This window comes from Strix uralensis, chromosome 16 (genome assembly GCF_047716275.1).
Source record: "Strix uralensis isolate ZFMK-TIS-50842 chromosome 16, bStrUra1, whole genome shotgun sequence".
Classification (NCBI taxonomy): Eukaryota; Metazoa; Chordata; class Aves; order Strigiformes; family Strigidae; genus Strix; species Strix uralensis.
The window spans coordinates 4,513,188-4,538,268 of record NC_133987.1 but is presented as its reverse complement, the minus strand read 5'-3'; the positions used below and the strand labels follow the sequence as shown (position 1 = coordinate 4,538,268).

Genomic DNA, 25,081 nt, shown 5'->3' with positions numbered 1-25,081 from the left:
TCTTTCAAACAGTCATTAGAAGGTCCAACTTGTTGGCCCTGTGCTAGGGAGGGAACAAAACCCCTTTGTGGCTGCAGTGACCCATCATCCTCCAGGCTCAGGAAATGCCCTCTTTCCACGCCTCAGTCAGCAATTCACGAAACTTTGGGGTGAGATCTGGTGCGTTTAATTAACGCAAGCTGGAAAACTGGCCAGAGGCTGGCTGCGGCGTGCTGGCCAGCTCCGAGCGAGGCGCAGGTGGGTGCGGAAGCTCCCTGGGAAGGGTGGCAGGAGTTGCTGCTGTTAGCACTACAGCAAAACCCTCTTCTGTCATGCCGTGATGCTCTGAGACCCCTTTGCTGGGTGAAAAAGCAAGAAAGAAGGGCCCTTTCAATATGTCAGTGACTTTATTACAAAGACCTCCATTGCTGTTGTCCTCATGAGAGGAGGTGTGGTGGCTGTGGTTACCTGGTTTCAAAATCGGATGGGTTATTATGGAAGCTGTGAAAATCTGATTTGAATGAAACAGCGGAGAAGAGAACTGCCCTTTTCTGGAAGGGGAAGGTAAATAATAATAATATTATAATACTATAACTTTTGGTCAGCCCTTCAGTGGTCAGGCAGTTTGGACTAGATGATTGTTGTAGGTCTCTTCCAACTGTAATATCCTATCTCATCTCACTTTGTAGAGCTTCAACGACAAGGGAAAAACCCTTTAAAACTTCTAATTTCAGGATCACAGGCATTATCAGCACCAAGTCCCATCAGTGTGACAGGTTGCCCTGGTGCCCCTTGCAGCGTAGTCATGGGGGAAACTGCGGGAGAGGCGTGTCACCAACATGCGTGCCGTTTCCCAAGCGTTTGTGCTCAAGGGCGTATCGCTGATTTTAAATTTCCCCTTTCATTAGAAGCTTTGATGGCGCTGCGCTCTGCTCGCGTGGCCTCCGCCAGCGGGCTTTCCCTTCTGCGCCTGCGCGGCGCCCGCCGGTCACGTGTCGGCAAACAGCCAATGGGGAGGCTCCTTGCTGCGCGGTGCCCGGGGAAAGGAAGTGTCCGCCGCGGCCGCCGGCCCCTGGCCCCTCGCCCGCCTCCGCCGCCCGGTATGCGCTGAGCCGCCCCGCCCGCCCGCGGCGCGCCCGCCCGGCGCCCGCCGCCCCTCCGAGGTGAGCGGGGAAGCGCGGGGGGGGGGGGCCTCCGTCGCGGGTAGGGGGGACGGGGTTGCCATGGCGACCTGCGCCCGGGACGGGCGCAGGTCGCCATGGCAACCCCGTCCCCCCCCCCCCCCGGCTCCTAGGCCGCCCCGGGAAGCGCCCTGCGGGTCCGTGATCCGGAGAGCCCGGTGGCATCGGCCTCGGGTGGAGTCCAACGGGGCGTGGGGGTTTTCCAGTGGCTGGGTTTCACGGGGCAACCGTGCGAGTACTCGCTTGCGCTCCGGTTGAAAGAACGCGGTTATGTTGGCGAAACTGAGTCGTTTGGGTTATTACAAAAAAGAATTCGAACTCCGGCTGGAGTCGGTTTGCTGGCACCGCCCAGTGCTTGGGTACAGTGGTGCCAACGGAGAAGACTATTTCTTGGCTTTGGGAGAGACGCGGGAGGTCCTGCAGCTACGCTTGCAGCTCTTCCTTCTCTTGGCACATTCTGAGTTGGTTTGGGGGGCTCAGCCAGCGGTGCAGGTGGTCTGTAGCATTAACTAGTGTGTCTCCATTTCCTCTTCCTCTGTAGCAGAATTTCCCTGGGGAGGGCTGGGAATATGTCATGCATCGCTAGATCCCGCTCTTTCCCTTGCACGGGAGCTACTCTGGCTCTGCCGGCTTCTCTGTGTTTCCTGACCGCCTGGGTCACGTCTCACAAACCGCCCTGGCTTGCTCCAAACAAACACACACCACGACGGCTTAGCTTTTCTGTGCTTTGCCCTACAGAAGTCTTGTGTCGGTTTGAACCAGCCTGTAGAGCTTTAGCAGAGAGAAAGCAATTGCTCAACTTTGAATCTAAGCGGGATGACAGCTGAATGTTTTTAGGGGATGTATCTTGTGGTTTTTAATTGCAGCTGATCAAACTGAGCTTTAAATGTTGTCCCAAAGACTCTCCAGCACAGTGCTTCCTGCCAGGCGCAGTGGCACAGCAGCAGTTGGCTTTGCCAGAAGTGTTCCAGCTGCCGTGCCCACTTCCTCAGCCCGTGCAGCAGTGGGTTATACCTCCACTATCTATATGGCGAAAATAGCACCTCCGTTTCGGAGACTGCCAGAGCTGCCTGCTGAAAGTGCAGCTTCTTTCCACGTCCTGTGTGAGTGACTAGAGCTGGTGTCCTCACCACCGGCATTGCTGTGTCCAGCCGTGAACGAGAGCGTGTGTCTTAGACATTTGCTCTTGATGATAGGCATGAAATTATTATAATCTTCTGTAGTAAGCTGGTTAAATGTTTAATTATGTTTACTGTTGAGTTTGAACTCTGTTAGCCTGCTCTGTATCTGTTGTTGTTTATCTTGTGTTTGTTATGCTACAGCCCGTGCTAGATGACCGTGGTGAGCTCCTCTGAACCTTGGCCGCTCATTGCCGCTATTCTCTCCACTCTTGAGAACTGCGTGAACGTGGCTGAGTGTCTGGCCTTTTACTGACAGATTATATAGAGGCATTAAATATCTGTAACTAGCTCAGACCAAAGGCTTTCTACATGCGTGTTTTTCCCTCTCTGTTCTGATAATTCCCAGTATCCTGTTTTGACTGCTGCTGAGCAGCAAACGAATGTTCTCAGGGAACTCGCTGTGAGAGCACGGATTATTTTTTTTCAGCTTGCAGTGATTAACACAAATTGGAAATGTTTGCCTTTCTCCGACCTGCATTCCTCTTTTATCTACCAACTTACAGACTTTATCTGCTATTGTATTAGTCCTTCGGCAGCATGAGAGCTTTCCACAACTGTGAACAGCTTTAGATTTTACTGTCCTGGAAATACGTGCCCTATCCCAAAGGATCATCAGCCAGTTCTGTTGCATATCTATTAATCTCTTCTTCCATTTAGTTTTTATGAATCTGCTGAACAAATTATAGCTGGAATATCTTTTCACTATGAATTCATCCTAGATTTGCTTCCTTTCTTTTTATCTGCCATAGGCTTTCCCTAGTCCAACTTGGTTTCCTCAAAAGCCCTTACAGGGGACGCTTCTTGTAGCTTTCTGGGAGTGCTAGTGCATGATATTTTTCAAATAAATCAATTGCCTTTATGAATAAACTCTAGCAGATTTCTCAGAAGTGAAGTTTTTTTTTAAAAAAAAGCCGGTGGCTCTCTCCCAGCGTGTTACAAGAACTCTTCATTTACAAGATAACATTGGAGCAGCCTCACCCCCATCATAAGGAGTGATACTGGGTACTGCCTGGTACCAGGCTTCTAAAGGAGGTGGTTTTATCTTGCAGGTTTAAAAAGTAGTTCTGTTATGTCTTGTAAACTGGTGCTTTAATTAGTCTTTATATGCCTGGAAGCAACTAAAGAAACATACAGTAGTGTGTAAGCGTTGTTCTAATACATCGTTTTGTTCTTTGAAGTAGCTGCTGCTGTTGTCTCTCTCAGCTGGTTGCTTGATGTATTTAAAGCAAGTTGACTTAACGTGTCTGAGCCATTGGTAAGTGGCTGTCCTGTGAATGCTCTCTTAAAACCTGTGGCATTCTTAATTTTCATTCTTTTCCTAAACCAGAGGGATATCACCATGTCTTTTGGTATCTGGACCGGCCTCAGATGTCATGAATCGTTGTGGGAACTGCTAGTGGAATTCAGAAAAATGGTCTTTTGTAGTTGGGAGCTCAAAGAGCCTTTAACATAGTATGTGTATTTATTTTTGTTAATGAAGTCTGGTACTTCTTTCATGTCTGTTGTTATTTCTTTCCCAGTAAGGATGATCATTATTTGCATGGGGGTGGTTTTTTCTTCATGGAGGGCTTTTTGGGGGGGTGTTATGAATATAGGTGTTGGGCTAGTGTAGTCTGATAAGTAGGTCGGTGACTCGGTGCTGGTATCTTAGCCCATCAGCTGATGGGAGCTGGTCCTGCCACACAAGAAGCTGTTCTCTCTCATCCTGGCTCTTTTCCACCTCTCTGCCCCCCACCCCGGACACTCCCAGTGTAATTTATGGAGTGAGCAGGAGCAGGTGAAACTGTGCTTGCTGACTCTCGATGACAGCACTGTTGTCAATTCCTGAGGAATTACAGGTACAAACCTGGGGACTTCCTTGTGGGTGGCTTGCAGAGCTGATTCAGAAGTCATCATGGCTCTGCCTTCCTGCTCATCACAGGCTGCTGGGCTGGAGGTCGCCTTTGGTCATGGACAGGAACTCAGTCCCTTCAGTGACTTGGTGCCATCCGCTGCTGTTAATGCTTTGTTCCTCTGATGTTAAGATGCTTTTAAAGAAACAATTGGGCTAAGCTGTTCAGTGTAACAGCGGAGAAGGTTCTGTCTTGGCTGAGTACCTCTTCTACAGTCTAGAAAGTTAAGTGCTATCTAAAATCGTTATTAAGTATCACCCCTGTCTTCCTGGGGTTTTTTAACCAGTCACAGCGTGTCTGATGGCTTCAATGCAGGGCGTTGCAAAAAGACTTAGAGCTTCATGTCTCACACTGCGTCCCCTCCACCCACACTTTCCTCCTCGCAGAAGGGTAGGAATGGAAGCTGCTGAGTTTCCCAAGGTTAGCTTTTAATTAAGTTTTTGATTTCTTCTTTTCAACTTATTCCTGTGGTTGTAAGAGCAGACATCTGTGCTAGAATCCATTTTAAATGTTACTAGCTTAAAACAGTAGCAGTGGGTTTTTTGAGATGAACCTGGGTGTCTCATGCTGGAAAACAGCATTGAGAAAGAAAAGGAAAAGGAGCCATGTTGGCTCAAATTTTAAATTCAGGATCTTGGAGAGGTGCAAGTTTGGGGCACTTGTCTGCCAACTAGGGAAGGAATGTTCTTTTCAAGCTTTTTTTTTTTTTTTTTTTTTTAAAGCACCTTGTTTGCAATAGCTTCTAAAAAGTTACTTGTTAGTGTTCCTATAATGATGTAGGCGGAAGGACTGGGTTTTATCCACAGCTGCGTGTTGCTGCTCACTAATGAGGACGGTGTCTAGGAAATGGAGGCAGGATCGAATTCCCCTCTCTCAGTGTTTGTACTACACTAGGCTGAATTTCTCGCTTTTTTTTTTTAGTCACTACATACATTTTTTTGTGTAGCTGTTTATTCTAATTCGGAAATGGCAGCTGGCCTGCATGTATGATGAGTTGTTTGGAGCTTTTTTTTGTTTTCTGGAGGAACAGCTGCCTATTGGAAACTTGCCGTGTTCGGCATTTGCAAGGTATTAGATCTCTCTTCTAGCCAGCTTCTTGTTATAAATGTGCCTCTATTGTGACCCTTCGGTTTTAACTCCCTGCAGTGCTGCTGTCACAAAGCAGATTTTCTCTTCCGCGTCTTAACAAGAAAAGATTTAACAGCAAAACCCTCTTAGAGATTCTTGTTCGCCATTCCCTGGAGGAATTGCTGTATCTGGGGCAGCAGGAAGCCATGCCTTTTGCAGTGTGCTTTAGAGACACTTGATTTGGGTACCAGCTCCTGTGAAATCTGCGGCTTTGGTAATGTATCTAGAGCTGTAGGGTGAAAGAACAGCCCAGAAAGCGACTCGCATGCAAAACGTTAACATTTCTGCTGCTGGCAGGCTGACAAGTCAAAACTTCGAGTGTGCAGAGGATCAGGGATACAAGTATAAAAGAATTTCACTAACAGTAAGTGTTTTCATTTCAAATAACCGCTGCTTGCTGCGCAGGTAGAACTATGTTTTGCCTTCTCATTTCTTATTATCCTTCTGGGGTCTGTTTCAAATCCTGATCCTTCATGGCGGGAGGCCAAAATGTTAATTACTGTGATTCTGTGTTTTTGGCTTTCAGACTTTTAGTCCTGTGGTGTGTACACCTCAATCTGGGAGTAGTGGAAATTGAAGTGCAGAGCTGGGGACAAGGTGCAAGTGCATTTCTTAGAATCATGTTTTCAGAATTTCAGAGCCGAGGAAAAATTGGCTGAGCAGCATGGGAGCCTTTGGGAGGAGGACTGAATGCCAGGACAGGTTTTCCCAGGTTGTGTGTGACAGTGCTGCCTTTCTGGCTGTCCGAGTCCAATGTGCTCTGGCCAGGCTCCTCCACGCAAGGAGGGTTTAATATCAGATTTACTTGTTTGGTATGTTTGGTGTTACATGGGATTTTGATTTAGCAGGGTGATACAGCAACATACTGAAATTTCAGGACAAGCCTAATACAGCAACTGCAATGTACAGTTGAATCCAAATACAAACGTGATGCCTGTTACTGGTCTCTATATGCTCACCTACACGGTGCTCAGAGCCCCCAGTCATCGAGTAGGAATACATAGATTGAAGCCACCTTGGGCCCTTTGCTTTCTTTAAAGTTTACTTTATTAATTGTCCAGTTTTTATACTCTGTGCTCAGCCTGTGTATATGCTCCCCCCATGCTGGTCTGGCTTTGTTAATTGTGTCCAGGCACCTGATAATTCACTGGTGCAGCTGTCTTATCTAAATCCGAGGTTACCCTCCAGTCTCCCTGGTGTTGACAGTACATTCGTCTCCAAGCTCACTGCTTTTTTGCCCTCCTCCACTGTGGGGGTGTGCTGGTTGGGCACACTGCCCAGGACGGATTTACTGGAGAAGAAAGTACAGGCACCGACAAACTCCTTTCTCCAGAGTGATGTCCCTGAGAGAAGCACACTAGTGCTCAGGCTGAGCTTTGAAGGCAAAGAGGATCCGTGCAGCGGGGCTGGACTAATGGTGTATTTTCAAGATGTGGCAGCCTAGGAGACTGTGCAGGGGGAGGTGGTTGGGGAGGGCAGTTTTCTGCACAGAAGGAAGCTGCTACTGAAGGAGTTTAAATAATGAGGAGCTCAAAGTCTTGAGCCAGTGCATGTCCCTGAGTGAGCAAGGGAGCACGAGGGGCTCTAAGGCTCAGTGCTTGTGTTCTGGTAGAAATGGCAGAAAAATGTCATGCCTGAATCTAAAGTCATTATGGACTATTGTGAAATGACACAATCTAGCATTAGAGCCTGTTTCCAGCCATATTATTACGTTATTTTCAGACCAAGGCACAAAATCAGTCATTTTGTCCTAGATTTGCTATTAAGAGCCTCACTCACTCCCAACATCTGCTTCTGCTAACGTAGGGAATTCGGTGATGGCAGTTTGGGGCAGCACTCCTGTGGGATGTGATGAATGGTACAGGAATGGAGGTGAAACACTCACCATTCTGCTCGTGACTGAATTCTAAGCTCCGTCAGTTTGCATAACGTACCAGGAATGAGGAGAACTATGTCTTCTGGGGTTTGTATGTTGCTTGTTCCAAATGAACCTGCATGGGATTCCTAGAAGGAGCAGGAGCATTACGTGGGATAAATAGAGCGTAACAGATAGAGTATAGAGGTATGCTTGTACTGCACGTGTAGCGGAGGTGGTTGTATTGGTGTAGGCGGCACATTTAACACCCCAGCTTTCCAATTGTGCCTTTACTAGTCTGAGCCCAGGCAGGGTGAAGAGCTTTGCTCCTCACTGATGTTATGTGGGACTGTGAGCCTGATCTAAGTTGGGTTAAAGCTCAAAGGGTCCTTCCAACTTAATTTTTTTAATTCTATGACCAGACTTGAAGTAGTACCTAGGAGATATCAAGCCAAATATTTAAATATCTTTAAAAATTTGGCTCCTGTTGCTTTGATAATGTTGCCCTAAGTCCTAGAAGCCCCTCTTTGAGATTCTTAGTAACTAATTCATGATATTTTCAAATCTAGTTGCAATTTTATTGCATTAAATGAAGAACTTGGTAACAGGGATGTCTGCCTGGAACATTCCCTGTGAGACGAGTAACCTAAAAACACAGTAAGCTTAAAATGAAATGCAGAAGGGAAATCTTTACTGCTTTGTTGGAATTAGACCTTTGGCTGGTTCAGATTGAATGGTTTAATGTAAATCAAATCCCCAGTGCCAGATGGCGCAAGGTAGAGAGACTTAAAGCTGTGAAAACTCCCACTGGCACTCTTGAAGTGATACTCCCCAGACAATAGCAGAGTTTGTGTCTGAGTACGGTAATGCTCAGTCACAGCTAACGTGTGCCTGTCCTGAATTTTGAGTAGAAATTCAAAGTTCTGTGTGGACTTTGGTCCTATTTATTTACAAGTGAGAGAGGATGCCAGGTGACATTAAATTTTTTTTTCTTGGAAATCTTGTCTTGCTGGGATTTGAGGACTGTCCACACAGAAATCACAAACAAGGATTTGGTGGCGACACTGGAGCAGCACCTCTGGTGAGGGTACCAGGTATAAGGAAATCCAGCTCTGGCCCACTGTGTGTGCATGCACATCTTCCACGGAGTATCTGCGCGTCTGTGTTTGTGCCGAGCAGATGGTCTGCTCATGTAAAGTAAAATACAGCTACTGTGCATATGTCCATGGCTGAAGTGCTGGGTAGAAGCATGCAGCCGTAGGCAGAGGGACATGACCTGACAGCCGGAGGGAGGGCCATGCCGCACGCCGCCTTTGCACAGCAGACTCGTTTAGCTGCAGTCCCTCAGACCTGGCCCATGCATGGTGTGTACTTGGTAGTTGTCAGGAGGAACTTAATGTTTTCCTTCTGTGGAACGACAGCAGACAATCCTTAACAATCTAGCAGGAGTGTGATTGAATAAAATGCTTTGAATTACAGAAGGTGGAAATATTCAGCCCGAGTAAATAAGGGTCTGCACCATTTAATGACAGAGTTGCCTGTGGTGCCGAGGTGGTTGACCATGTCTTTCAGGACACTTTCAGCACTTCCTGAATTGTAGGATTGCTTTATAAAAATCCACTAGCCTGCCAGTGCTTGTTTTTATTCTTTCCTGCAGATTTGCTTCTTTCTGTTCAGGATGAATTGATTTCAGTTAGCTTTTAAATTGGAAAGTAAAAGATTTTGGTGAACTTCAGTCTAGCTTTGTTTCTGCAAGTGAAGAAGATTCCTTCATGTTGTTTTTTGTGTGAACACTAAAATTGAAGCAATACACCCTTTATTGAAAGTTATATATGTATACAATTCTAGTTAGTATTTGTTTAGCTTTAGTCTTAGATTACCTTGCCTCTATTCTGCCAGGAAGTTGAGTGATATTTGTTGCTAGATGATAAAATTTTTATATGGGATTTTCATGAGCTTCTCCGGATAAAAATTGAAGACCAAGTAAAAATCCATAAACCCAGCATCTTGTGATGGTTCATTGCTGAAATCCAACTCATTTTCGCAGGATGCGCAAGGCAGAAGCATTGTTAAAACATGTCTAATGGTGCTAAACAGGGGAAATCTTAACTTGTTGAATCACTTGGCCCGGCTTTTGTAGGTATGGAAGTGCTCGAGGGGTTTTGAAACGCATTTAAGCAGCTGCCTGCCAAATTCTAGTAAGCATCAGGCTTTGTCTTGCATTTGAACACCCTGTTGGATTAAGAGTGCTGATTCTATGTGGCTACCTTAGTTTCTCTAGAAATATGGTATTATGTAAATTTTATCTCTTTTTTTATTAGTTTTTAAATACAAGAGCTGTAAGAGGGGAAAGAAAACTTCCTGCTCTTGAGAAAAGCCTGAGTTGAGGTTTCTTAGCTAGTTCAGGTAAAGAAACTTTCCCTGCATCTGGTAGCTAACCTAAACTCCAAACAAGACTTGCTCTTGCACACTAGGACCTGGAAGTACTGGTGGTAGAAATATGTCAGTACTCGGCTCATTGTGCTGAGTGAACACTGATAATTCATGGAGACCCAGCCATCGCTTGGGCTGATGCTGGAAGCTAAAGGCTCCTCTGCCTTTTAGACAGAATTATGAGATACTGTTCTTTAGCTCATTAAAGCTAGAGCTTGCTGATGCCAGAGATTTATGATGTCATTTTTAAATAGTATGTTTAGGCTTTACAATGTGCAATTTTAATTTAAAATTATATGTTAAGTTGGCTTATTTAGTAATGCACTTGCTATTTCTTTTCATCCAACTTCTATTACGACTAAATATTAATTTGTCGTATATTAATAACTGCAGTTTTTAGGTAGGAAAAGGAATTAAATGCTCAGTTGCTAGTTCTACTCACTGCTAACTTCGGTATTTTGGAAAGGCCTGTCCTCAGAGCTTTTTCAAATGTTTAACTGCACTATCCCTTCATAAGCATAAAATGTTGGCTCACTTTATAATCATCATAAACAAGCGTTTCCCATTTTGACAAAAGGGTGAGGTCACTGTGCCCTGCTGTGTGGAGAGGCAGTGGATGATGTTAACCATGCCACTTCCCAAACTGCAGCCATCACATGAGCAAAAAGATGACCCCTGAGAAAAAGATATTAAAAGAAATAAGATAACTTCACTTTGGGTTTTCAAAATTGGCTGTGGACCTCCTTCAGGTGACTGCACGTGGCTGGAGCCTACGTTTTGCTTCACAGCAACCACTTGGTCTCAAAGGTCAGAACTTGGTGTTGTTGCGGTGATGAGTGGAGCTATGCTAAGGCTCTTTTAACTTCCATTAAGTCCTAGGGTTGTATGTTACACTGATACTGGGGATTTTATTATTTCTTTATGCTTCCAAACATATCTTTTGTCCTCTAAAAGCAAACTGACTCTAAAAGTGATACTCTCGTCACTGTGCTAGCTGAGGCTATTGTTCAGGACTCTGGCTCTGCTAATTACAGCACACCACAGGCTGTGCAGAGGGCCAGGGCCTGGGTCTTGGGTGTTTGCCCAAGATATCTGTGAGGAGCCAGAGGCTGTCACCTGGGTATGAAGAAAATTGACTTGCCTGGGATTTCTTCTCTCTAGGTCACAGCAGCCACTTACCACAGCTCCTCCGGCAGCAGCAACACCTGGCCAGGGAGGAAGGTGCACAGCTCTGCTCTCCTCAAACCTTGTGGCAGGACACAGTACCAGGCGGGTGTCCTAGATGTTCTTTAAATGTGCAAGAGCATCTGGACTGGGCCACATAATGCAAAGCAGATGGAGCGAGTCCTTGCAAACACAACTGGTGCTGGGAAACGGCTGTCTGAATTTGAGGGGAGGGGAATTACCCTGTTCAACAAAACAGTCATGGATTACTTTTTTAAGGCTGGCTTCAGCTACAGGATAATGCAGAATGCTTGCCTAGCTCTTTGAGAATATAGTGTTAAATAAACATGAACTAATCCTCGCAAGAATGCATCCTGTGCTGGCTCTGCCTCTCCTGCAGCAGCTGCTGGCTAAGTTTGCTCCTAGGCCCCTGCCTTTTCTACTTATTAGCAAAAATATGGCTCTATCATGGTTGTTTCATTTATCTCTGATTTATTAATGCTGTGAGTATTGACTGAGAAGGGGTGTTGCCTTACAGGAGCATCGAAACTTCTCAAGAAAAATCGAATGTATGAGAAAGAGCACTGCTGTTGCAAACCTGAACGCTGCTTAATGCCCACCAACGAAGCGATGTATCGGGGCTCGGAGCTTCACCACGGCCAAAGCAGCTCTTGCTGTATGTGCCTGCTCACTCCTCCCTCTTTTTTCCCCCCTGAAGCTTATTGTGTGCTACCCGAGCTTTTGCCAAGCAGTTCTGGCCTACGAACAATTTTGGCCTCACTTTGTGATCTTGTGGTGGGTCACTGCTCAGCAAAGGGTCCGGCAAGGGTGGGAGGAGTGTGTGTGTGGGAGGGTGGGACTGGGGTCCACAGCGGCGTGGGATCAGATCAGCCGCAGCAAGTGAATGGGCCCTTCCTACAGGGCAAGGCTGAGGCATGTTAGAAGGTCACCAGGGGCCAGTGGTGGAGAGTGCTCACTGCTATGACAGGGTACGGATTCAAAATCTAGCCTTAGAGGGCTTGAGCCAATTCTAGGAGTGTAAAATTAGTGTTAAGAGCAGCAAGGAGTACTGGTTCTGTGGGGTTTCTACGTGCTTAAGTTGTTTTGAAACTAGCATCTGGACTGATTGTGAAAGCTGTAGGCTGCTCAGTAAATATGCAGCCACAGTCCTAGAACAGGCTGTGAAATAGCTGTGATTCTTTTTAAGGACTTCTTTGGAGAAGAACAAGTGATCCATACCAATTTACGCATGTCCTTGAATGCCCTTCTTGGGGAAATTTGTAGGATCAGTCACTGGGAGGAGAGCTGTGTCTGAATTCCTTGCTTGAAGAAACCCCCCTCATTTCATCTTTTCAAGAGCTGTAAGAGAACGGCCTTGGACCTCTTCTCTATTAAAGCATTTTGTCATTCTTTCTGCCTGCATTGGAGAAGGGCTGGCAAAGATTTCTCTAGATAATAGTGGACTTTAATTCTATCCTTTCTTGCGTTGATATATTGGCTGTTTGACATGTTCCAGAGATTGCACACAAACCAGTGGTAGAGTTCCTCCTTCCTTCTGGGAGATCTGGGCTGGTGTAGCGTAGGGGCTTTATGCTACTATCCGGGAGGACAGAGGGGTGGGAGCTCATGCTGCTCTAGCTAGTGCCAATGTGTCATACAACGTGTGTTGCAGGGAGAGTGCCAAAGTCAAGGGTGAATGTTGTTCTCGTTAGCAGTGCTAGTTACCTCTCTCAGCACTGATGTTGAGTTCCAAGGACCCCAGCATCTGGGGACTCTGCTTCCAGACTATCATCATGTTGTGCTAACTGGGAGTTGCTCTCCACCACTTCATCCAGGGGAATTGCAGAAGTAAGCTGGTTTATGTACCTTAAAAAAGAAATTTGTGGGTGGAATGTGGATTTTATGGCTTAGCCTGTTTTTTTTCTTAGGGTCACAGTGGAAGGAGGTTTCCAAATTCTTAGGAGTTGCAATCGCACACAGTTGTGTGTTGTCAAACTGGGATCGTTGCTGTGCCTACTCCCTTTGTGTGTCTTTGCCAGTTACAGAGTGTATTGTGCAATTTTTACCTAGACAGTGCTCAAATGGCATATCTAGTCCAGTGGGGAGTATGTTTATATCTGTTCCTTCTTGTGTCTCTGACCTTCAAAGCAAGAGCGCAGGAGCGCTGAGCATCCCTTTCGAGCAGAGGGTGTACACTAGTGCTGCTGTGTCCAGCGTTTTCTTATAACTCGGCATTTCAAAACCAAGATTTGAGCCTCTTAAAATTGGGAAGAGAAAGCAAGAACAAAATCAAACAACTTTTTAAATGAAGGATTTTTTTTTTTCTTTGCATCCTGGTCTGGTTCTCTGACTTGGGACTAGGAGGGCTGGAATGAGAGAGACAAAGCTGTGGATGGAGAACTGCAGGTGGCCCGTGAAAGGGAACCGACTCCTGCAGCTGCCCTGTCTCTGCCTGCCTTGTTTGCTCTGTGTGCACAGTGTCTCGCGGGGGGCTTTGTCCTGCCTAAAGCCTGTTCACAAGATCTGTTCCTCATTCGTGTGTCTGCGCTACAAATACTTTTACAACCACTTTAGTTATTGCTTGCTTCTTTCCCTCTGGTACCTCGTTCAAAAAGGCTGAAGACATTGGAGTAAGTGTCCTGTATGTGGTTAGCAGGGCTGTGGTAGTGCTATGGTGAAAGAATAGGCTACCTTGGGATTTCTGTATTTGAACACTCTGCTGGGCTGGAAAGCCAGCTCTTGCGGGGTTGTAGCACATAGGAACGAGGAGAAATGAAACTGGATCTCATTTCACCGGCGTAAGTTAAACAAAATTAATATTTTAAAGAATTTGATTCCTCTGCATACGTACTAACTGGAGATGATGGGATTGTGTAACAGGACTTTATAAATGTTCTTCTAGAACTGCTTCCTTTTTAAGCTGGTTTTTTTCAGTTTTGTTTTAACAAAACGTTGGTCCTGCATAGACATTTGAAAAGCTCCATGCATCATAAGGTACGCTTGGCACATTGTTGGCTTATTTAATGCAGCATCCTGAGCTCTTTTTGGAAGTGGTTGGTGCCACATGCTCCCTCACAGGCAGCATCACTGGACTGTGCTCTCAGGGAGCAGGGTGTGTACAGATGCAGGGCTGGCGAGGTGGGTCAGGCTGAGAAGTGAGCTGTGCTTATCCTGTGGGCAACAGGGCTTCGAGTTGCTTCTTGGATTAGAGTTACCATGTTTTGCTTCATCTCTCCTGAAAACTCGTTCTGCCAGGAAGAACAACTTTATTGATGCAGCCTCCTGCTGCCTTTGCGCAGATGCCTGAGTGGAGCTGAGAGTCAGAATCTGTGCTTCATCATTCTTAATGATTGGCTTTCTTTTCTTGCAGGCGTGAATGACAGAGGAGGTGCCTCCGACTGCACTTACCGACGTAAACCTGCGTCTTCTCTGCCACGATGACATAGACACAGTGAAACAGCTCTGTGGCGACTGGTTCCCAATAGAGTACGTGGTAACTACTACCAGTTTGGGGTGTGGGATGGCAGGAATCTAGAAACAAATGGTGTGAACCTGCACTGGTCCAGTTTGGAGCTGACACCAAAGGTTCTGCAGCCATCTGGACTGTTGCTAAAATAGCAGCAGGTTCTCAACCTTTTATGCACTGTGGTCGCATTCCTGTTAATGGCCCATTGCTGCCTGTCCTGCAGGGTCCTAAAGTCATCAGAAAGTTTCTGTATGCAGATTTTGGCAGAAAAATGGGCTTTGTAATTAAGGGGGTATATCAGCTTCTTGGGAAAGACTGTGTATGAGATGGGGAAAGGGGCACACCTCCAGGAAAAAGATTAGCATCCCTGTGCTTGTGAAAGAAAGTTGTGTTCTGGGGTGTGGGCCAAGAAAGCACCCTCAGAGCTGAACCAAACTGGCAGGAAGTGGCTCTTCCTAAGGGACCGGCTTTCTGAATGTCCCAGGGCGAGACTGAACAGTAACTTGCCTGTGTACTCAGGATCACTGTTGCTCCCAGAGCTCTGGCAAAGCTCTGGCTTAAAGCTGATCTCAGTCTGTCCCAGGTCAGTTCTCCAGGCCCCCATTTGGTAAATGCTTGTGTCTGCACAAAGCACAGGAATAAGGAGCTTTTCTTGGGGACAGTGATAGCTTTCTGGCTTAAAGCATCCAGGGAAACTACAGCTGTAGACTTCAAGGATTTTTTTTTTTTTCTTTAGCTTTGTTGAGAGGGTTTATAGAGGATTTTAGCCGATTATAATGAAGATTGCATGAAGTGTAATAAACCAGCAAAAGCATTCATAATGTTTTGAATTTGAGGATTTCTTTTAAACACAAGGCATGCTGAACTCTGACTTTGAAATAAATTAGTGTACTCTAGTTTCCCTTTAGTAGCTACAGAAGGGGGAGGAGAACTGGAGGCTGGTGATGTGATTTTTTTTGTACCGATATGCAGTATTTTTTTCACATGTGTATCAAATTAATGAGATCCTTACGCTCTTAGATGAGGGCAGATGGATTTTGCATTTAAAAATAACTTGCTGAAGATGGAAGTGAGAGCTCTGGGCAACAAATGTAAAATGAAAATGTGGTTGTCTTAGCAAAGCAGGAGGCCATTACATGAGCAGCCTGTGTTGCTGCTTAGATGCAACTGAAAGAAACCATGCTACCAAATGGGGTACAGCAGCTGTTTGATGTTCGCTGGGACCATACAACAGTTAAGACAGGAAGGGTGAATTAACTTCCTAACCCAGATTTCATGGAATAAGCTGAGTTGGTAGCATAGAAAGAGCTTTAGATTGACATATGGCTGAGCTACTTGGCTGTATGGCTTTGCTGAAGACAGCCCTTTCAGTAGTACAGCTTCCCTCCCTTAGTCTTGTGTAAAATGCATTGGCCTGCAGTTCCAGTGACTGGCATTTAAAGATGTTGCTGCCATTTCCAGTTGAGAGGCATCTCAGCACAATGTTGGCTGTAGCACTGCCTGCTCCCGTGGGCTCTGTGTCCCCAAACATTCCTGTTTTCTCTTCCTTCCCAGGTACCCTGACTCATGGTACCGAGATATCACATCCAACAAGAAGTTCTTTTCCCTCGCAGCCACATATAGAGGCTCCATCGTGGGAATGATAGTGGCAGAGATCAAGAGCAGAACAAAGGTGCATAAAGAGGTATGCTACTAAACTGTGCTTCGGTATGACATAGTCCACCTCTTGCCATGGTTAACTGAGATGGAACCTGTTTGGGGTATTTTCCCCGCCCCTCCATCCAAACACTTAGAAGAGCAATCCTGAGTTAATTTAAGAAAGCAAGAACATGCCCGTTTCCAGCTCATGGAGCGTGGGTGGTGGGGGTGCTTCTGAGGATGTGGGCTGCTGAGCAGCCTCGTATCACAAAGTCTCTTCCTGCTGGGGCCAGGCAGCTGCAGCCTGATGGGAGAGATCAGATCATGCAGGCGTAATCCAGAAGTGACTGTGTAGCCCACCACTTAAGTTGCTTCCAGGCTGTTTTTGGTGTGCCTGGTCATCGCTGGTGACTGAGGTATGCGCAGCTGTGGGAGAACAAACCTCTTCCTTTCTTACATAAGGGTTGAACTTCCTTAGCTGTGCTGGGCGAGTCACTCCTGTGACTTTCTGCAGAAACTCCTTCATTTACACAGTCACTGTCTTGAACACAAAGCAGAGGTAACCAGTCTGCAGAAAGCTCAGGCTTCAGAGATAACAGAGCTTGGAGACCAGGAGAGACAACACAGTACAGCAGAGAGGTGAAGAAGAGATGGTCACTGAAGACAGTATGGGAAAAGACCACGGGGTTAATGTAGGGAAAACAGCACAGGCAAGTGAATTAAAAAAAAAAAGCATGGGCAATGCAGAGATGCACTAAAAGGCTGACAGTGTTATGATTAAACAATAATCTTAGCATTTGTAGGAACCGAGAGCATCGAGTGGCATGGGTCTCTTCACTCTAGCTATCTGGCTTCACCTCAAAGCTAGTCAAAATCAGAAACTGCATCTTCAGCAACTCTAACAAAAGGCTCTTGTTCCAGCCAAGCTGAAAGCCAGGGGCTTATTCAGACACTGCTCCAGGCGACTGAGCCTGTAGAACATGCTCCTTGTCCTCTACAGCAGTACAGAGATCTCCAGCTGACACGAAGCTCAGATGGAAAATGCAGGCAATAAAAACTGTTGCTGGATTGATCTAGACACTGATGGGTAGCTCCAGAATTGGCACTCTGAATCCTTCCTGGTAAAGAATGCAAATATATTCTGTCCCTAAGCCCACAAATAATGTATGTAGTAAGGAGATATCCTGATTTGTGTTCTGCATCTGGGAAGATGATATGAAAGTAGGAATAACCCCTAAGTGACCGTGCTTGGATTTTTTAACTCCCCATGTCCTTTCCAGAAGCTTCAGCTAGACTGTTCAGTGAAGGGAAGTTTCCTGCTATAGCCTTGTTCCAGTACAGGATTCTTGCTTTCTCCTGTGCCTCCCTAGGCATCCTACCAAATAACTTGTCGTATCTCTACTCAGGATGGAGACATCCTAGCTTCCAATTTTCCTGTGGACACTCAAGTTGCTTACATCCTAAGTCTTGGAGTGGTGAAGGAGTTCAGAAAACATGGAATAGGTAAGATGCTGCTAAGTGACAACTCTGTTGCTGTCGTTTGCCACGTGTGGCTAGTGGGCATGACTGAAGGAGCTCCGCCATTTCACCGCAATACCCTTTTGAGACAAGCGTGTTGGTGATTTGTACCAGCAACTGGGAAGGTGATGCATTCACATCCCCTTGTTGGTATCAATGCAGGTGCACTGAGATGATTTTACTGGTGTAGGCACAGCACAATGTGCAGATATTTCCAAAGAGCACGGGGCTTTGTCTGTCTTGTTCCCAGGGGACAGCTGAGCACACCAAAAACTTGCACTCCTGCTGCTGAGACTGACTGAAAGTGCTAGGACTTCACCCTGGAGCAGGGTTTGAAATTATTTTCTTTCATGGGTATCAGAAGACTGGTCCCTGAGGCAGAAAATATAGCTTCTTGTAACCGTTCAACAGATAGAACAACCGTTTAGAAAAAGACAAAGGGAGCTGGAAAAAGAGTGTAACTTGGACCTGATTAAATCTGTCAAATGCATGTAAAAGTCAGCTCTGAATGCCTGCTGCAGCACACAGCATTTTTGCAGCCATTTGAAAATCCTGCAGTCAGAAGGGCTTATCTCCATTTAGAGCAGGATGTGTTTTGTCATCAAATAAGTGCCCTTCTGGTGCAATTTCAAGCATGAGCTCTATCTTTGATCTGCAAAAGGAAATAGGCCAGGTGTGGAAGCATGACCCAGTGTTGCACATCTGGAGTCTCTTCAGTGGATACAGTATAACCCATCTTCTTCGAGTCCTCCCTTCTCCTCCAGGCATGTTTAGGAAGGTACAAACTGATAGGATACGTAAAGAAATGACCAGAAGAGTCTTCAGTATTTAAAACTTGCATTGAAATGCTACTGGAGATAAATTTTCTATACAAAGAAGAAAATACTAGCACAGAATAACATTTAGAGAAGGTGCTAAAGAGGTCTTCTGTTCTGTAAAACTGTGCTGGTTTTGAGTCTCCTTTCAATTTCCAAATCATATTTTTTTTTCCCAGCTCCATCTTGCTGGAATTTTTCTTTCAGAATCATTATTTCCTGTATCCATTACATCTATACAGCACATTGCTGTGCTCTCTCAAAAACTTTGGATTTGTACCTGTAGCAAAACAACCTAAAGAAGCTGCTGCCTGCTGCTGAAACCTTTCTCTTGAGAGTTTTTCTACTTGTGCTTGAAGCTGAAGTCTTTCATGCAGGAGGCTTTTCACCCCAGGCATACTTCTAAGCCCTAAAGCTCTGATTTTTCTCTGGCAGACATTAAAAGGCTTTGCTTTCTAGTTCTCTGCTATTCTTAAACCAGAAGGCAGTTGGATTTCTGTAAGATAGAAGAGCAGAATATCTCATAATAAAATTAAACTGCTCTCCTGTTGATGTCTCTTAGTGTCTTTTTGTGCTTGGCTGATAGAAATTCTTACTAACTATCAAATGACTGTGAAGTCAGTGCTGTTGACTTCTGTTCTGAAGTCCTGTGAGTCCTGCTGTAACTCTTATGTGCCCTGGGGATTGTGAAACAGCAGCATAAATCTCATCTGTGCGTTTGTATTAGCTAAGCTGTTTCTTTAGCCTGTTGTTACCACACCTGAGGGAGGAAGTTCCCCTGCAGGTTCTGCTGGGTCCTTCACGCCATGTTGAGGTAGTTTGGATGAACCTGCGGGTCTCATCGCTTGGGGCTGGAGTATTTTCTGTGCCCTTCTCTGGTTTCTCCTGCTGACTAGTGGCTGCAGCAAATCCGGGTTGAATGAGACTATGCCTCAGCTCTCCTCCTTAGAAGGGATCTTCAAATCCCACCAGTTCTTAGATTTTAATTTGAGTGAGCAGACACAATGTGGTAACCCTGCTTGTGAAGTTCTGTTTTGATGCTCTGCTGTTCTAAATGGTTCTTTAAAATAAATAAATGTGATGGAACTGATTGAAAATGACTCACTGACCTTCCCCAAAGCTGAGAGCTGCTTGGCTGGGGATGGGCATTATTGTCAGATTCCCATACCTGGCTCACCTTTGTGGTTAGTGAATCAGAAGTTTGTGTCTTTATAAAATCTTTTATGAAGCCTGGGTTCACAAAACTGAGTGAGATCTGAGGTCTTCAAGCCTGTGCAACAATCACTGCTGAGGCGCTGGGTGCAGGAGATCTCAGGTGAAACCCTTGTGCTGTCCCTGAGAAGGCAGCTGCACTGTGTGATTCTGCGGCTCTTCCCTCAACAGGTTCGCTCTTGCTTGAAAGTTTAAAAGACCATATATCAACGACTGCCCAAGATCACTGCAAAGCCATCTACCTGCACGTCCTCACCACTAACAACACAGCAATAAACTTCTATGAAAACAGAGACTTTAAACAGCACCACTATCTTCCCTATTATTATTCCATCAGAGGGGTCCTCAAAGATGGCTTTACCTACGTCCTGTACATCAATGGTGGGCATCCACCCTGGACAATCTTATATCCTTGACCTCCTGTCTGATGAGCAGTGGAGCACGCTGAGCAAACACCAAACTGTGTTTGGGGTAACAATCCAGAGAAGTGTGAGCTGGCTAGGTCTGGGGACCGACGCCTGCTCAGATGCGAGTTTAGTCTGAAGCTGGAAGGAAGGTGATGTTAGAGGGGTTTGACTTGTTTGTACCCAGCTCCTCTGGGAACAGCTCGGGGAGGCGGTGTGGGATGGCACACTGAATGCTAAGTTGGAGCAAGTTTGATGCCAGTGATAGCGAATGCTGGTGTTAACACTGTTAACACACCCCCTAGCCAAAGTGCTAGGCGTGTTTTGGCTTGTGGGGTGCAGGATTTGGCCAGGAGCATGGCAGAGAAGCCCTCGATCTTGCTTCCTGTGACCTAGGATCCTCTGTGATTCTGGCCTGGCAGGGATCTCATCGGGCTACTCTCAAACTGACTTTGGGAGTTTGTTTCAGGTCACTGGATCATGGAGGAGAAACTTGATCTTTCCCAGGTGTAGCTAGCCAGTCCAAACCTCTGCAGGCAGGTGGATGGATTGCTGTCCCTGCAGGAGCTTGCTGGGGAGTGCAAGGGGAACTAGCAGCTGCCTAGAGGAGATATTTCCCACACGAGTCAGAGCCTGTTGTTCCCAGACTGCCTTCTTTTACAGTGCAAAGCAGACCTGCTTTTGATAGAAAGGAGCAGGCAGTTAATACACGGAGCAGATCTGTCTAACTGAGCAGAGCAGCTTTCACCGTGCCATGGGGTCTCTTTAGGGAGTGCTAGTCCACAGAGTATTTTATTTCTTAAGTTACAGTAAAAATGTTGCTGTCCTTAACTGATGGCCACTGACTACCTGCAGCACATTGGATCAACGCTAGCCAGCCTGAGCCCGTGTTCAATTCCCCAGAGGATATATCGACAAGCCCAGAGCCTTCTCTGCAGCCTTCTGCCCTGGTCTGGCATTTCTGCCAAGAGTGGCATTGAATATAGCCGGACGATGTGACTGGAGCGGAAGATGTACAAAAAGCAAAGGTGGGTCCCCGGGGGAAAGCTCCCTTCCCTGCCCGAGGCCCCATGGCCGCTGTCCTGGGGCAGCTGCGAGCGTCCTCGAGCGAGGGCTGCTGAAGCTGCAGCTCTGCCGCCACGAAGGTGTCTGGGGCATCGCTGTGCTCCAGGCTCCAGCTGGTGCCCAAACTCCTGTTGGTTTCATTTGAAGGGAATTTAAACTCTGGTCTTGTTTACTTGAGCCCAGAGCCTGACAGCAGATGGAACCTGTCCCTGCTGGCTTTCCCCCTTTCCCAGATCTGTTAGACCAGCTTGCAAGACCCAGAGTGACCGAGTCCTCACTCTGCCCAGCTCAGTGTCCCAGCACAGCAACTGGTAGCCCATGTGCTGGCCAGTTGCATTGCATGTCTCCGACACAAGGTTTTCCCTACGCTCAAAGAGACCCGTACCACCCAGCTTCCCAAAGACAGCTGTGCTCTCTTTTCTTTCCGTAGGATTGTCCTTCCTTTCATCTCGTGAACCACCCGGCTCTGCACCGATTCCAGTGATGACTGCTCCTGGTCAGTGACCCAGCCCCTGGACGGGACCCCTTGTCCCACAGGTTGACTGACATTTGGTAGCCTTCACACTCGAGGGGCTAGCCCTGACTTACCCCCGTGGCCTGGAGCCTGCGAGCGCTGCCCGGGCAGGCCTGGCTGTCGTGCCTGGCTGTGCCGTAGCTGAGGGCCCTTTGCGTCACCACTCTGTGTGCATGTTGCACTGTCCCCGCCACTTCCCTTGCCTCTGGTTTGCTCCTATTTGTATACGTGATGTAGAGGGGTTCAGTTGCTGCTTCCACACCATGGCTACTGAAAGCAGCAGGAATGAGGTTAATGAATCTGCACTGACCAACCCTGTAAATGAGCCGTAAGCGCCCTGGCAGGTCGCTGCTGGCAGAATACACAGTCGTGCCCTTATTGCCAGGGAAGGGGGGAGCTGGGCGAGGGGAGGTGGGCAGCGAGGATCATGCGGGTAACTTCCAGGGAGGGTAACTGCCTTGTGTGAGAAACTACCCAGCCCCACCAGCCCTCTGGAGTGACTTAAAAAGAAGCATCCAATTCAGGATGCATCAAGTAGAAGGCAGGGAATGAAATTGCTATTTCATAGTGAAATATATATATATTATACTGTATAGATCTTTCTGCCTTTGTCCAAGTTTGAACGTAGCAGGGGAGGGGAGCTGGGGATGTAGAGCCAGAGCCCTTCTCCACTGCATGCACCCTCCCTTGGCACCGGGGCTGGACTCTTGCAGGATCTTTAGGGACGAGCTCTGGGCACAGATCACAGCAGCTTTTCCTTGCTGCAGAAAAGCCCCCCCAGCTGCTCACGGGCGTGCTTCAGGCCGTGGTGTGGGCATGCCCGGGGCTGTGCCGGCAGGCAGCTCCCAGCAGCTCTGCAGCCGTGTCCGGGCCATGGGACTCCTCCGTGGCCAAGTCTCGGCTCTGTGGAGTTCACGTCCAGCCTGCGGGGAGGCCCCGAGGTGCAGCCAGCCAGGCACCCTTCCTGCGCCTCGGAGCAAGGTCGAGCGAGTGCTTTGCTTTTAAGGTGGGAGTTTCTGCAGCTCAGCCAGCCCGGGCACATGTCGGAGGTGCAGGTATCATCCCTGTGCCCTGCCAGGCTCCCCTGATGAATCCCCCCTCCCTGGCCAAGGCTCTTCCCCTGCTCAGCACCATGTTCCTCGTTCCTCTCTCATTTTGAAACTGGGACTTGGGCACAGGAGGTCTAAGCCGCAGCTGGTGCATCGCCTGTGTGTGCAGGCAGCGCCAGCTCTGGCAGCGGCTGTGGGCAGGGCCTGGGGGTGAGACACAGCACAGGTCAGGCTTAGAATTAGAAGAAAAAGCAAGCACGCTAAGGTATTGCAGCCCGGATGAGTGTACAAAGCCATGTTGGTGTCTGTAAGCCCCTGAGGTGGGAGTTAATAAAAGGGTGCAGGAGGCGAGCTGGTACCATGCTGGTTCCTGAGAAGGAGGGCTGGGACTAGCCCCCCTGCTCTGCCCACGGCTGCCACGGGGCTGGCACTGTGAGCTGCTGCTCGGCTCGGAGGTGGCTCTGGCACAGAAGGCCCCAGTGAGCGCAGCTCCCCCCGCACCCCCAGCTGCAGGAAGCAACTTGCTCCAGCCCCAGGGGCTGGCACGTACCATGGTTTGGAGGAGCAGGAGGCTGTTCTGCTGGGAACTGCTGGTCCCTCTTCTGGGGCTCAGAGGTCTAGCTCAGCGACTGTTTGACACAAGGTGTCTGTCTCCATGAGGACAGTCAAGCTTGGAGCTGTTGGTGAGTCCATCCTTGGAGACCTTTAAGCCCCAAAAAGCCAGGGCTGACCTCGGTGCGGGCCTTGCTCTGAGGCTGTTGGAGCAGAGCACTCCAGAGGCTCCTTCCAAGCCCCTGCACCTCTGGTTCCCCGTCAGTTCAGCAGCGCAGGCAGCACTGTGCAGTCAGCTGGGTGTGAAGTTGCGGCCGTGGCGCCGTGCGCAGCAGGCAGGCTGAGCGAGGCTCAAGGGACGCAGGTTTGGGGCAGAGGCCGGGCGCTGGGGCAGGCAGCTGCAGGCTGAGCCGGGGCCGATGCTCGCAGCTCCCTGTGGGTGCTGGCTGGGCCCCAGGGTGGGAGTGGAGCTCTGCTGCCCACGGCTGGGGCACTGCGATAGGGGAACCCCACTGCACTCTCCCGCCTGTGAGCGACATGGTGGAGCCGCTGCAGAAGTGTGGGGCAGGTCTGCACAGCCAGAGGCTTGGCCAGGCCCCTCATGGCACAGTAGCCCGGGAGCAGAGGGGCACCCTGTGCGTCCCTGTCCTGGGCCGTGGAGCCGGCTGGGTGCTTCGGCTGAGCTCCAGCTCCCACCACCTCACCAGGTGGTTTGGCTGCCTCCAGCCTGGCCTCGCTGGCTCAGCAGATGCCCTGGCCGTGCCCACCTCCAGCCCATGGCTCTGCCCGCGGGGAGCTGGTGCTGCTGAGCGCTGGCTGGGAGGTCTGGCTGTCCCCGTGCTCCTCTCGCAGCCCAGCTGGCACGGGAGGTAGCACAGGGGCTGCTGCGACCCCCCTGAGCCACAGCACTTTCCCCGGGGAGACCTGAAGCACCCTTCCAGCCTCATTCATGTTATCACTTTCTGGTTTTGGCAGGTTTTTTTTGCTTATCCACTTTTTACTTAAACACGTCTATTGGTTTATATGAGTTTCTTCAGCAACTCAAGCCCCTGGTTTTCCTCAGCACTTGCTTTCTCTGGGCCAGAATGAATCTCTCTTTCTCTCCTGATTGCCTGGGACTGACGTTCCCCCCCACTGTCTCTCCTGCCCGTTACACAACCCAACTCCACTGCTGCAGCACTTGAGCACATCCCGTGGGGACCTGGGACTGATCCGTGTCCTCCTGCCACTCTGTCCTCTGAGGTGTCGGCCACATCCCCTCCCTCCCCACCCCAGCCCGTTATTTATTGAAGAGCATTATGCTGCCACCATCGGCCTCTCTCTAAATATCTTCAATTAAACCAAACCTCTTTTCCGAGTCATTTGTCACTGCACAGGAGCCTGCTCTACTCGGCTGCTCGAGCACCTTCACCTGACCTTGTGCTCTGCCACGATGCGGGGCAAGCGCAGGCTCTGCGCACCGGGCTGGGAGCAGCAGCGTGGAGCAGGCAGGAGGGGCAGAGGGCAGGGGCAGAGCCTGGGGCAGGGGCAGCAGCTGCTCCGGCGCAGAGCCCGCCCCGGCGCAATGGGGTTGCTGGATGTGTGGAGGATTTTACCAAGGCTCAGCTGAAATGCCTCCCCCCGCAGAGAGCAGGGCTCGGTGCAGCCGGGCTCCTCGCTGGCTGCCCCAGCAGCGCTGTGATACAGGCAGGACAAACGCCCCACATGCGCTGCCAGTGCCCAGGAGCAGCTCTGGCACCTGCAGCGGCGCAGACGGCTTCTCCCCAGGCTGCCGCCTGAAGCCCTTGGGTGCACGAGGCGTTCTGGAGTAACCCACCAGAAAAAGCTTCACAAGGGTTCACGGCGGCGCAGCGCCCTGAGCCAGCCCCCTCTGCCCCAGGTTCCCCCAGCAGCAGCTCTGGGCCCTGCCCTTGCCCTCCAGCTGCTCGCCCACAGGGAGCAGGGCGGGGGGCAAAGCCCCGAGGCAGAGGGAACCGAGAGGCGCCCCCCCCCCCGGCCCCCCAGCCCCTGCACCCCCAGAGCTTTGCGCCAGCCA

The 25,081-nt window shown here is 48.6% G+C and overlaps 1 protein-coding gene across 1 annotated transcript; it reads left to right on the top strand.

Moving 5' to 3' along the window:
* Nucleotides 1-83: 83 nt before the first annotated feature.
* NAA60 (N-alpha-acetyltransferase 60, NatF catalytic subunit) lies at nt 84-24,403 on the top strand. The gene is made up of 7 exons (XM_074885611.1): nt 84-543; nt 14,184-14,299; nt 15,834-15,963; nt 17,324-17,420; nt 19,634-19,868; nt 20,709-20,894; nt 21,362-24,403. Exons 2-6 carry the CDS (start codon nt 14,190-14,192, stop codon nt 20,863-20,865), a joined length of 729 nt encoding a protein of 242 aa, XP_074741712.1. The 5' UTR covers nt 84-543; nt 14,184-14,189; the 3' UTR covers nt 20,866-20,894; nt 21,362-24,403.
* Nucleotides 24,404-25,081: the final 678 nt, after the last annotated feature.